The sequence below is a fragment of the Penicillium riverlandense genome, assembly GCF_028828495.1.
Source record: "Penicillium riverlandense strain IBT 135883 chromosome Unknown utg000003l_segment0_segment0, whole genome shotgun sequence".
Lineage (NCBI taxonomy): Eukaryota > Fungi > Ascomycota > Eurotiomycetes > Eurotiales > Aspergillaceae > Penicillium > Penicillium riverlandense.
The window spans coordinates 3,024,856-3,037,263 of record NW_026643196.1 but is presented as its reverse complement, the minus strand read 5'-3'; the positions used below and the strand labels follow the sequence as shown (position 1 = coordinate 3,037,263).

The following is a 12,408-nucleotide window of genomic DNA, read 5'->3' as shown; positions in this document are numbered from 1 at the left end:
TCGTTCCTCTGTTGCTCTATTGTCTTTTGGGCTTCTTGTTCTAGTGCCCTAGCACAGGTTCTAGGCCCCAAGTTCTTCCCATTGACAAGTTGGAGGCTCGCAAAGGAGGACTATCGAGGGACATGCGCACGAACAATTCATCGCTTCCATAAATAATACGTCCAGCAGTTCGCATAGTTCTAGTGAGATCTATAGTCGCTTCGAGTTTCTGTGCGATTATATATTTCCCTTCGATTAGGTTGCCTTGAACTTTTATCTGTAGAAATCGTGATAATTCCCAGCTTGTTATTGCTTTCTTTTTCAAAGCGCTTGTTCCAGGCACAAGTCAGCGGAAAAAATAAGTTCCTGTTTTTGCCACCACCTCCAATCCAGCCATTTATTATTGCTCGAGGCCCACAAACACCCCACGTTCCAAATTGCACAGAACGAAGGTGCCCGATACAGCAATTGCATGCGATTTCAGGAAGAGAATATACAATTCTCAGAATGTAAGCATTTTAATCAAGGGATCAAAATGGCCTCAAAGAAGCCCTTTGGTCAATTGGGGTTGCCTGATCCACTCGACCCACATGCGCAGATTTGAGCGAGAACCCCAGAGATCCACCTGATCAATGAGAATATCTGCTCGATCCCACTCACCAGGCACCTTGGGAGATACCGAGAACCTTGGTGGTGGGGGCATTGATTCCTATATAGTGAGAGGAATCCAGACAGGTAGATTTTCACCTCAAATCGCACAGCAGAACATTAATTGTTACGTATACACACTTCATTCTCTCTTTCAAATTTACTATACCCTATCTACTTATTGCATACTTCTAGCAATATATTTTACCATGTGCGGGGGCGAAACAGGTCGACCCAGCTTTGGAGGAACGATCGCTGTGCTATTCCCTCAAGAGAATGAGCTAAATTCGAGTTTCTCATCTGATGTGTCATTATCCTCCTCACCAGACTCGGTCGCCTCTTCGGCTTCAACTTCTTCATCAACCTCATATATATCCTCATATTCTCTTTTCTTCCGCGACACCGGTATAGGGCGTCATACAACCAAGGCGATTTTTCGGACCAACGATACAAACACCTATAATGCACTTCGGGGATGCAAATATCTTCACATGAGAATAGAGTAAGTTGCTGTCGTTATTACTAGAACCAAAAAAAGGGCTCATGCGTTGAAAAAGGAAATACGGAGATCTCTCGATGACCACCTCTGCATCACCACCGCTCCACCGCTTCCGATTGGATGTCGCACAGGATGTGGCTCACCATAGCTCCGACTCTCAGGCTCAATTGGAATTTGAGCTTCCGCAGCGGCTTGATCTGGGTGTCTCGGAGAAAGGCGTTGTTGGCCGACAGGTTACCGTGAGAGAGGAGGGAGGTGCAGTTTTGGGCGTTGGAGTGGTTGGATATAACTGATCGGATTCGAGCATCTCACTACATGGAGTTTTCAATAGCGCAATGAATATCAAACATGTCCGCGAAAGTTAAAAAAGGCCCGTAAAATTGTGGTCATGTAATAGACTCAGAAGCTGCGGACAGTATTAGAGCTTAAGCAGGTTTTCGACACCAGCCGTGTAGCGCTTCTCAGCTTCTGCCCAGTTGATGATATTCCAGATACCATCAACATATCCGGCTTTGTTGTTGAGATACTTGATATCGGTTTTTGTCAGTGTATTAGGACATAGTGAAGGTGTCTTCATGCCCACCTGGAGGTAATACGCATGTTCCCACATGTCTACGCCGAATACCGGCACATCAGGTCCAACAATCGGGTCCTGATCCTTGGTCGTGGTGATTTCGAGTCGTCCACGAGGACCCCCGGAGCTCACGAGCCAGCCCCATCCACTGCCCTGGAGACTAAGCAACAGTGCGTTAAAGGCCTGAACAAAGGCAGACTCTGAGCCCCATTGCGAGACAACGGCTTCACGAAGCGTCGGTGCCGCACTTGACATATCATTTCCAGGCGTGCCAGGAGGAGCCAGATTCTTCCAGAACAGGGAGTGGTTTATGTGGCCACCGCCATTAAAACGAATCTTTTGCTGTAGTCCAATCAAAGCCGGGACATCGTTGGACCGAGTTGCCGAACTGTGGGCCGAGAGTGCAGCATTGAGGTTATTCACATAGGTTTGATGATGCTTCTGATGATGAAGCTCCATTATCTGCTTGGAGATAATGGGCTCTAAGGCCTATGGACATGTGAGCGGGCGATATGATGGAGGACCTGACATACTAACATTGTAGGCATAGGGAAGGGATGGAAGAGTGTGGGTTTGTGAGGCCATGATGGTCTTTTTACAGGTAGAGAGAGCTTGAGGTAGAATGAAACCGATCAAGGTAATATATGTGGATTTATCTCGTCCCAAGGGTCCTCTTATGTTAGAAATGAGGTAAGTCTACTCCATATGAAGCCCGGCTATTACATACTAAACGCTAATGGCCCGTAATCACCTGGCCACCAAGGTTGATACCCACTCTGGATGAGCACATTTGAGCGGAAATCCGAAGAACCGTGCATGTTGAGCCCTGACGCGTGATATTGAGCATCTTCCAATCTTGAATCCATAGAAGCGAATATGTCCCGATATATGGATTTTGAGAGCTAGAACCAAATGGTATGTACCTTCATACTCTTATGACTTCGACTGAGGGAAGCAAACTAGTCCCAATACGGCAAGATCGAGGTCGTCCCACCTTCTGGAACTACCGCGCCAAAGGCAGTTATTAGCAAAGTCCGACGTAAACAGAAAAGCTGATTTGCCCCGCCTGGTATTTCCTGCGGGCCGCGTAATAAATGCCCAAGTTTTTAACGAGCGCAACCACTGCATTGACGACTTGCGATCCCAAGCTTTTCATTGCATCTTTTTAATTACTTGTCATGGCCAGTGCGTAAGGCGCCCCAAATAATCTTGCATGCAGCTGCCAAACACGGCAAGTAGTTCGGTCACCTAGACCAGTAGATGGAAGCGTTTGGAGCAAGGCCCGTTGGTCCTACTACATGGCTTTACTTGAACTTCAAGCGAGGAAAAAGATACACTTGCGGGAAGTTGCAAGTAAACAAAGCAAATAACGGTTAATGAGAGTGGGTAAAATTCGTGGACGGGTTGCGTTACAGACATGTTCACCGAAATATCCACCGCACATAAGCCGCCCGTCAGCCGCCCGTCGGACAAATACTTAAGCCACGAAATATCTCGTTTCCTCTTTAGGAATGGCTCTTAAAGATCCAAGTAAGGCAGTTGTTGCGTAGTTTCCGAATCTGATCTCGCTATCGGGGAGTATAAAACAGGAGCTTCCCCGCCACCTATGCCGCCTCGGTCAGACCTAGAAACCCATTTCCCTTGCCTTACCCAGAATGGATAGCATTATATCCCAAGTCCAGGCTTTGGCTGAGAATGCCAATGAAGCTACTATGCGAGATATCCTAGATGGCCTTCGTAATCTTGCTTCATCACTCGAGTCATCACGGGATACAATGGAGAGAATAGCTTACATGGTATGTTGCACGGATTGATTTTTTCCCCAGTATTTCCTCCAGTCCTAATTACCATATTCGGAAAACAGCACTTCCAACCTGTGCTTATTCGGGTTGGCCTGGACTTGAAAATCTTCAATAGGCTCAGCGAGGTTGAAACCCCTTTGAGCGTCGCTGAGCTATCTGGGGAGACCGGCGCAGCCCCAACTCTACTTGGTAAGACCTTCTTCTAGTCTTAACTATGAGGAAAATAAAGGCTTCATAACAACGAGAGAGTCTATTGCTCATACTGACTTTCTGCATCCAAGGCCGCATACTTCGGTACCTTGCTTCCGTGGGTGTCATCAGAGAGACCGAGAAAGACATGTTCACAGCAAATAACATCACCAAATATTTGAGTGACCCGGGAGTTCAGAGTGCTATATATCATAAGTATGGTTTCACTTTTATTGGATGAGTTCCGCCCCCTTCTGACAACGCAACGCAACAGTGTGGATACCATTGCGCCTGCTATTTTCGCTTTGCCGGATTTTCTTGCGGAGAACAAGTACCAAGACATTAAGAGTCCAGTTAATACTCCTCTGCAGAAGGCATTTAACATGGATGTACCAGGATTTGTTTGGGCACTGACTCAACCAGAGAGACTGGGCCACATGCACCGATACATGGAGGCAGAACAGCAAGGAATGCAATCGTGGTTTGACGTCTACCCCATAGATGAACGATGTCGTGATTTAGAACCACAACAGGTTCTATTTGTTGACGTTGGGGGCGGACTAGGTCATCAAGCCGTCGCTTTAAAGAAGCAACTGCCCGAGGTTCATAACCCTGCCATTGTGCAGGACTTGAATGTCGATGCCAGTGATTTTATACAGCATCCAGGCGTGGAGCCTATGAAATTCGATTTCTTTCAACCCCAGGTTGTTCAAGGTATTCTCACATAGGGTTCAATGTCTTGAAAATGGGCTAATCTGACGAATCGTAAAATAGGAGCCCGGATCTATTACTTTCGGATGATCATGCACGACTATACAGATGAACAAGCTGTGGCTATCCTCAAGAACACTATTTGTGTCCTTGGGTCTGATTCTGTCATTCTCATTGATGACATGGTTCTCCCTGATTTGGGAGTCCATTGGCAGGCTACCCAGTTTGACCTTACTATGATGACAACGATGGCCTCGCAAGAGCGCACAGCGGGGCAATGGCATACTTTGATGGAAAAGGCAGGCTTGGTGATCAGAAAGATATATACTTACTCCTCGAGGTGTAATTCTGTAATCGAATGCGTTCCGATTTAGCAGCAGGAAAACGCTGGAAGTGGTACGTGGAAGGATGACAGAAAGAAACGACACAGTACGAAATGGAATGACCATTGAGAGAAATCTATGTGGTGAATGTAAAAGATAATGCGCTTAGCTGTAACCAAAAGATCAATCCTGCTATCAACGGGGTCCGCGTCCATAAAGCTCGGCAGGGTAATATGGCTGGAAATTGGTCCCCATTGGCGGCTGTCAGAATGGCCCACTCGATGTCCACCTCCCACCTACAGGCCACTCAATGATAACCCGCTCCTGTCAGTTTCAGGAGATAATCACCAGTTTGAGGACATTGCGAATCAACTCTCTGAATGATGAATTAATGCCTAAATCGCCCCTTTGACGAGGATGTGATTATTAATACCCCCAGTTTGCGGGGTCGCTCGGCCCAGACATGTTGAGGAGCCTCGGCAATTTGAATAGGAGCTCTTCCAACCTCAAACAAAAAGAGAATTATCTACCCTCCAACCCCAAGTACCAGCAGAGCCCGAGTCAAAGCTCAACCAAACCACTTCTCTATACAAATTTGTCAAGTTCTCGAACAAAATGTCTGCCGAAGAACAGGTCAAGCTCGACAACTTCCCAGGCATTTTCGACCTTACCGGCAAAGTTGCCGTAGTGACCGGCGGATCGCGAGGTCTGGGTCTTCATGCTGCATCAGGGTATGTTCAGTACTTTCAAACCTGTCAATTCTTCGAGCTAACTCGTTCTTACCGAGGTAGTCTCCTCCAAGCCGGCTGCTCCAAGGTCTATATCACCTCGCGAAAGAAGCAAGCTTGCGATGAAGCTGTTGAAGCTTTGAACAAAATCCCAAATCGTCGCCCCGGTGCCAAAGCAATCTCCGTGCCTGCTGACAGCTCGCGCATGGACGAGCTGGACCGATTGGTTGCGGAAGTGAGCAAGACAACTGACCATGTCGATATCCTCTTTGCCAACGCTGGAGCGACCTGGGGAGAAAAGTTTGACACGCACCCTGAGTCGGCCTTTACAAAAGTCATGGACCTGAACGTGAAGAGTGTTTTCTACAGTGTCCAGAAGTATGTTTTTCATCTACCGTAATGAGGACTTTTACTCATCTGCTACTAGATTCGCCCCTCTTCTTACCGCGAAGGCAACTCGCGACGACCCCTCTCGCGTGATTGTTACCGGCTCTGTCGCCGGTATCGGAATTGGCAGTATCGGTGAAAATGCCACACCCAGCTACTCCGTCTCCAAGGCCGCTGTGATTCATCTGGCAAGGAATCTGGCTGTTGAGCTGGGCCCACGACACATCCTAACCAATGCTATTGCCCCTGGCTTTTACCCATCTAAAATGGCCTCTGGGTTGATGGAACTTAAGGGTGGCGTGAAGCATCTAGAGGAATTTTCACCCAATCTTCGTTTGGGCCGGCCAGAGGACATTGCAGGACTGGTTGTGTTCTTGAGCTCCCGGGCGGGTAGCCACTTGAATGGAGCGGTCATTGCAACAGACGGCGGGGCTGTCCTGAAAGGGAGACTGTAAACGCTGCTGATCATATCGATTCACAGCCATGGGTGATTCTCTGCCCTCATTGCCCGGGCATTATCACGCTGTTTGAGGGATTGAAGGCCAGGTGAAAAGGCCATATTTAGCTACACTCTCAAGTACCGGTATAAGCTAGCTTTATTTTGTGGCCATCTCTCCATGTGCTCGTACTGTACTAGGGGATTTGTTGAGAGCTTTTAACGTCTATGAGGGCACTTTCGAGACAACTCTTTGGGTATGATGGGCAATAGTACAGAAAACGGCCCCTCACGGAAATCACTGCTAGGTGAAACATGAAATTTACAATCATATTCTACTAAGCAAAGCGGCCTCATTCCTAGCTACTCGCGACGTCCTCATATATAAACCCTTACCCCTTACTCCTTCTGAACTGACTCTCGATGATTGCAAACGTGGTCAAACAAACCATTATCTCCCACTTCTTAGTCTCTTCGTCACTAGGTGGATTGTGATCTTGTTCGCTCTTTGCCGTATATGCGATGAGCAAGCTACCTTCCTTGATTTTCCAAGAGCTGCTTCCTACCCACTTTGCCTGGAGCTGCCCATCCTCCTCATCAACGCCTCCAGCGCGGAGTTCCATGCTTTTCAGCCTCCCTAGTGCACCATGTGATTTCCGGTATGTGTATGTCATCCTCTGTGCCCCGGTCCCGAAATCGAAATAGTATATCTTGTGACTATACTTCTCTGGACGTTCTAATCTCTCCCATATCATCTGTTTGCCCTCTATCTCTCCGGCTGGATCTCCAAGCCCGATAGTGAACCCGCGAAGATGCATTTTCGCCACCCCGAGGACTTCTCCGTCCTTAGAGTCTCCTTGGTGGAGTATGAGGTCAAATTTGTGCTTCGAGAGAGTCTCGTGGGTCTCAATGTAGTACACAGACTTGGCCTGAGGAGCGGGTCTTAGGATATTGTACGCCTGAAGCTTCCCTTTTGACACGAGCTCGTAGAAATGCCCTTGGCCAAGATTTGTGGCAGCCGTAATATCCGACGTGAGGGTGTCTGAGTCCATCGGCGATGTAGTTGTCGCCATCTTGACAGAGGGGTAATTGGGAGAACACAGAGGTAATGTTACTATTTCTGCGATCGAAGTGGATGGAACGGATGGAGAGAATGAAGCTGGAGAGGCTGTCCGGTCAATCTGTTTTATCAAGACAGCACGTGGGCGTCGAAGGTGCAGCTTCAGGAAAGTTATGCGCTAGACCACATATGGTCAAAATCCGCGAAGGCTGATCTAGAGAATCTACAACGTGATTAGGTAGAGGTAACGGGATCGATCTTCTAGCTGAGTTTACAGATGAGCGGACCACTAAACCTACTGAAACTGCCAAGGGTAAAACTTACCAAGGGTAATAGACTACCTACAGTATGTACTAGTTTGTCTTGGCAACTAGGGTCCGAGGAACAATCGAAGAGTGTTACGGACGTATTGTAAAGGAAAAGAAACCATGTCTCCCTCCATATGTACTGCGTACCAAATTAACCCCCATATCCTTAATCTAATCACAGTCGCTCTGTGTGTCGAAGGAGCAGAAAGATGGAGTCTAGATCCTGAAGCGCAGGGTCTCAAAATGCCACGGGGAAAAACGAAGATCTACAAAGCCAGAGCTCACCGATCTACTCAAACAGCAATGCCGGTCAACGAAGTGTCCACTTTTCTTGCCAGCGTGTCCCCCAACGCTAGACACCGGTCAGCAGGCAGAACGCAGAAGTCATTTGTGGATTTTCAATAGGACTTTTGGCAGGACTGGCAACACCGAAAATCATGATATTCTGGAACAGAATTCGTACTCATTGTTTTAGATTTTACCAAGACTTGCCTGGCAATCATCTTGGCAACAACTTGGCGAGTGTTGGAAGTTTAACCTACCTCGCGCGGGTCATCTTACAATTGCTGCATGTTGAGGGTGGAGTAGAACTACACCAAAGGGTTTTGCTAGTACGTAGACGTGGAAACACTTGAAAGTTGACTGAATTGCTAATAATAACTAGATGGTAGTTCATATGTTCTCTTCGTTATCAAAATGGTAGTGTTCAATAGTCATGAAAAGAGTCAGGTAGCGCCATGAAACCCCGTAGTGCCATTTTCCCTTCCACCGCTGTCAATCGGTGGGTATCCGAGATGCCAAAGTCGTAAAGTGAACAATCTGAAAAAGAAAAAAAAAAAAAGAAACTAAGATGCAGCAATCGCTTCATGATGGGAATGCGCGGAGTTGATGATTTGTTCATGTCCGAGCAATTTTGGACCTGCTGTGGCCCAGGTAGAGGAAGTCGCTCGGAGACGTCGAGGTAGGCTCATTAAGCTGGGAGTCTACTGATGAAGTAGACAGAGCGCGACTGGTTCGGTGCAGGGATGAAGGCCCCATGGTTGGGCTTTGGTTGGAGGGACTCGGTTGGGACGACTGGTCTTCCCAAGCTCGAGGATCTGGGCCGGATTCAGTGGGAGATAGGACCAGGAACCTGTGGCTGGAGGCCGCTGGGGTTGATTCGGGAGCCGAGAGGACCAGGAATCGGTGAGTAGGGGTCTGGGTGTACATTTTAAGATGGTTTTGTGTCTTCGGGGTAAAGGGACGGGATGCTGCTTTGCCTTCGAAACTTGTTGGTACAGGCAGGGGAAAACACGGCTGAGACTGGGAATCGAACGGGGAGATTCGATCTTAATTATATATCCACAAAACAGATGGGCCGAATAGGAACGTTGGGGGGGGGGGCGTGTTGGTATTATTCATGAGCCCGAATCATGCCGATCCAGCACATCATACATAATGGTCCACCGAGGGAAGAAAACAGTAAAATAGGTGGATACCCGAAGGTCATGCAGGTCAGCTGCCCCAGTCGATAACTGTGAAAGCTTCACATGTAGCTAGATCGCCCCAGAAAAGGGGGATCCTGAGGCGGCCAAGACGTCACTATTGGATAAGTCTTGCTCATTTCTTTTTTTTGAGCTCTTGGCTCGAAGTTTTTAGTCGTACCAGGATCGGCCTGGGCTGTCCCATGGTCATTTTCAGAGCCCTAGCAAATATGTGATACTGCCTGCCAAGCGTTAAGCAATAATTGTTTTGAAAAAGAACAAGACCCGTCGCAAACCGAAACTCTAGGACCTCGGGTGCGGGGCCTTGGACCCGGTGAGCGATAGCAGTGGGTTCTCACAGGCTCCGGCTATGCAGTTGCTGGTTTCAGCTCCGGTTTCTTGTCGTTCTGCCCCAAAACCAATCAATCCGCCGCGTTGCGCCCATTCATAGGCCGCATTCACGCTGCTCCGGCTCTTTCCCAAGGGGGCCCCGCATATTTTGTTTACGTCTTGCGGGAAAGGGATTATCATGACATCATGATTATCGTGAGCGCTCGCGTCTACCCGAGTACCAATGGCTGATCTCGGCTTCTCAAGAAAAGAAGCGCATGTGAGAATAAAAAGATAATCGCTGCTCGTGTTCTGATTTCCTTGTTGCCGAGAAGTAAAAGTAGATTCACGTGGCACAACACTGCTGCACAACAAAACCAACTGAAAAACCAACGGCGCTTAATTTGGGGCAGGGACTTCCTATTAATAGTCGCTGGGTGCTCGCCCTGGAGTCGATCTCCCGGTGCTAGGGTGGCTGAGTATATAGGGACAGACCCCGTCTATGCCAGTCGCTCGCCCTACAAACAGCTCAAAGGCGGATAACATATCCTTTTTTGTTCTCAAGCGGCGCCGCTATACTACCAGGTCTAGACCACAAGGGAAAGATACCGCTTGGCGGTATTGCATGCAGCTTATGCGGGTAGACGCTCAACTAGAATAATAGGAGTGGTCATAGCTTCGCCCTTTTTCCTGTTTTAGCTCTCGGCATATTTGTTATGCCTTTCTCAATAATTTCGGAAACGCCTCGTTACCATGCATCCCGCAGCAATTTGATCGCTTCCAGCCTGTAGATTCCACAACTGCACCGTTGTGAGTTCCATCCGTTTTCACATCAAAAGGCGAGGTGGTCGATATCAATGTAGCATTTGAAAATTCATGCCCAAGCTTTGACTTTCTGTTGGCTCCTGGACCCAATGGCAAGGGTGTTTATCTAGCCAGCTTGCTCTAAGCCTGCCAGAGGCGGTTCTGCTTGCGGCTTCTATGATTCCCAACCAAGGAGGCATTCGGCAGCCCAATCCACAAAAAAATTTCTTTATGATTCACTAAAGCCGGATAAGTTGCAACCAGACAACGCTGGCAAGTCCCATCCTGCCTGTAAAGTCAAACTCACACCAAGGGGATAGTGGTAAGGAGACGCCTGGCCATGGTTATATCTCCTATATCTCCCTGCTTTAGTATGATATGGCCCCAAAGTTGGTCTGGCGTGCAGTCTTATTTGCCAGGAGGCGAAATTGTTGGTCTTTTTGGATATGCAACCCGGGCATCGCACTAAGCGTTTTCAGGTATGATGTCAAGTGCTCCCTCAGGGGAGAACAATCCGAGACTTAGTTGGCCAACTACATCCCAACAATTCATCGGCCGCTACTCTGTTTCTAAATTATCAGCCAGGGCCTTGCAATCCATCTGCCATAACGATCAGCGCAACCGGCAGCTTGCCTTGTTGGGATGCGCGCCGTGTTTAAGAGTTTCCAACTTAAGAAAGCTTCTGTCGCTTCACAATTTTGGATGGACGAGACTACTGACTCGCCCGTTAAATATAACAGCGCATGTGCACTGACTCGAGTGGGCATACACGGGCAGAATCTACGGCTTGATTTATTTCGAGTTTAAACGGTCCGTTGCCCTACGCCCCATAGTGTGACTGCGCCGCATAGTCTGCCGATTTAAACTGCATGCACAAAATCTTATAAAGTCGGTCTCTATTCCCCTCCTCAAACTTTCTCTAAGCCAACCTACACATTGATCATTTTCTTCGCTTTGGGTCCCCTTTCCGGGCAATCCAAGCTTCCATTTTAACCTGCTGCTTTTCCTCACCACCATAATGTGCTCTGTGTACATCTACATCTATGATTGTGGCTGTGAGAAAAAACAGGGGTAAGATTCGGCAACTCTCTTTCATTTCAAGCTGATAGCTAATGCGTCCAAGGGGGTTAATTCGCTGTGCCAAATATGCAACAACAGATTGCCCCGGTATCAAGGAGCACATCCGTCGACGAGACGGGTACAACTGCCCTTGGCATCAACCAAAGTCAGTTTTGAAGCGATCATCTCGTTCGCATTTCCTTTCGCTAAGAAGACAGTTGAAGCGCCAGGAGAAGCGCACGTGCGGGGTTATAGTCTGCTTGAGACCGTTTTCACGGACAGCCCGCCCGACGTCTTGTCCTGCTAGCGGGCTTCAAAAATGCTGGATCGTTTCTGTTGTTAGCACTGAGTGGCTTGCAGGCGGCGTTTCCGTGTCTGGGGTGGCTTCGCTCTTTTCCTTCCCCTTTAGGATCGTTCTTTGTTGCTCGAATTCATTTTCAGGGATTCGGTTATCCCTTTTTGGTTTCGATTTTTGTGTTTTCATAATCTAATGGTTTATTAAACTGGTTTTATTGGGGTACAACGTCTGTTTAGTTGTCAACAGCAGTATTCCATTTTGTCTGGCCTACAGCTTCCTGCCCATCCACTTTCTGGTTCATACTTAACCCGTGTTGAAATGACCCTGAAAAGCCGAAATAGAGAAGATGTCCATCACTCCTGTTCTACTGCTAGGTCGTGCGTAGCGGCTCGATTTCGAGCCCAATTAATTTGAAATTGTGATTCATCCAGGACCGTTGCCGTGATCAGCGATGGATACCATTTCAATAGCAAGTCACGCAGCTTAAACCTGCGGGCAACGTCATATAGGTGTGAAATTGTAGCAGGGGTATTCGCATCACGGCTGTTAGGCATCCAATTGGATTTAAGAAAGGTGGGTTTCGGTGGGGGGTCGACAAATGCGCAGCTGGGAGAAGAACGAAAAGATTTCGTGGCTTATTAGCCGCTGCAGGGATCTTCGGAGACCGATCTAAGCCAGGCATGCGCGTCCGTAGGCCGTTGTCAAAGGTCCGCGATGTACGCGAGCGGAGAGCAAGGGTCATCAAAGTGCCGTCAGGAGTTCACTGCCCTCCGAAGGACACTCCATACTCCATACTTTTTGTTCATAATT

General features: G+C 48.1%; 6 protein-coding genes across 6 annotated transcripts; 3 read left to right on the top strand and 3 right to left on the bottom strand.

Moving 5' to 3' along the window:
* Nucleotides 1-836: 836 nt before the first annotated feature.
* On the top strand, nt 837-1,419 carry N7474_004887 (uncharacterized protein; the record flags this gene model as incomplete). The annotated part of the gene is made up of 2 exons (XM_057196302.1): nt 837-1,129; nt 1,185-1,419. 2 exons carry the CDS (start codon nt 837-839, stop codon nt 1,417-1,419), a joined length of 528 nt encoding a protein of 175 aa, XP_057053698.1.
* A 125-nt stretch (nt 1,420-1,544) lies between these two features.
* Nucleotides 1,545-2,285, bottom strand: N7474_004886 (superoxide dismutase; the record flags this gene model as incomplete). Its single annotated transcript, XM_057196301.1, has 2 exons — nt 1,545-2,189; nt 2,238-2,285. 2 exons carry the CDS (start codon nt 2,283-2,285, stop codon nt 1,545-1,547), a joined length of 693 nt encoding a protein of 230 aa, XP_057053697.1.
* A 1,624-nt stretch (nt 2,286-3,909) lies between these two features.
* On the top strand, nt 3,910-4,797 carry N7474_004885 (O-methyl transferase B; the record flags this gene model as incomplete). Its single annotated transcript, XM_057196300.1, has 3 exons — nt 3,910-4,405; nt 4,466-4,710; nt 4,777-4,797. Coding segments are annotated over 3 exons (762 nt in total), but the record flags the coding sequence as incomplete, so codon positions are not given.
* Nucleotides 4,798-5,340: 543 nt separating this feature from the next.
* On the top strand, nt 5,341-6,295 carry N7474_004884 (oxidoreductase, short-chain dehydrogenase/reductase family; the record flags this gene model as incomplete). Its single annotated transcript, XM_057196299.1, has 3 exons — nt 5,341-5,456; nt 5,517-5,831; nt 5,881-6,295. 3 exons carry the CDS (start codon nt 5,341-5,343, stop codon nt 6,293-6,295), a joined length of 846 nt encoding a protein of 281 aa, XP_057053695.1.
* A 373-nt stretch (nt 6,296-6,668) lies between these two features.
* On the bottom strand, nt 6,669-7,349 carry N7474_004883 (uncharacterized protein; the record flags this gene model as incomplete). Its single annotated transcript, XM_057196298.1, has 1 exon — nt 6,669-7,349. One exon carries the CDS (start codon nt 7,347-7,349, stop codon nt 6,669-6,671), a length of 681 nt encoding a protein of 226 aa, XP_057053694.1.
* Nucleotides 7,350-8,541: 1,192 nt separating this feature from the next.
* Nucleotides 8,542-8,853, bottom strand: N7474_004882 (uncharacterized protein; the record flags this gene model as incomplete). Its single annotated transcript, XM_057196297.1, has 1 exon — nt 8,542-8,853. One exon carries the CDS (start codon nt 8,851-8,853, stop codon nt 8,542-8,544), a length of 312 nt encoding a protein of 103 aa, XP_057053693.1.
* Between the last annotated feature and the right edge of the window lie 3,555 nt (nt 8,854-12,408).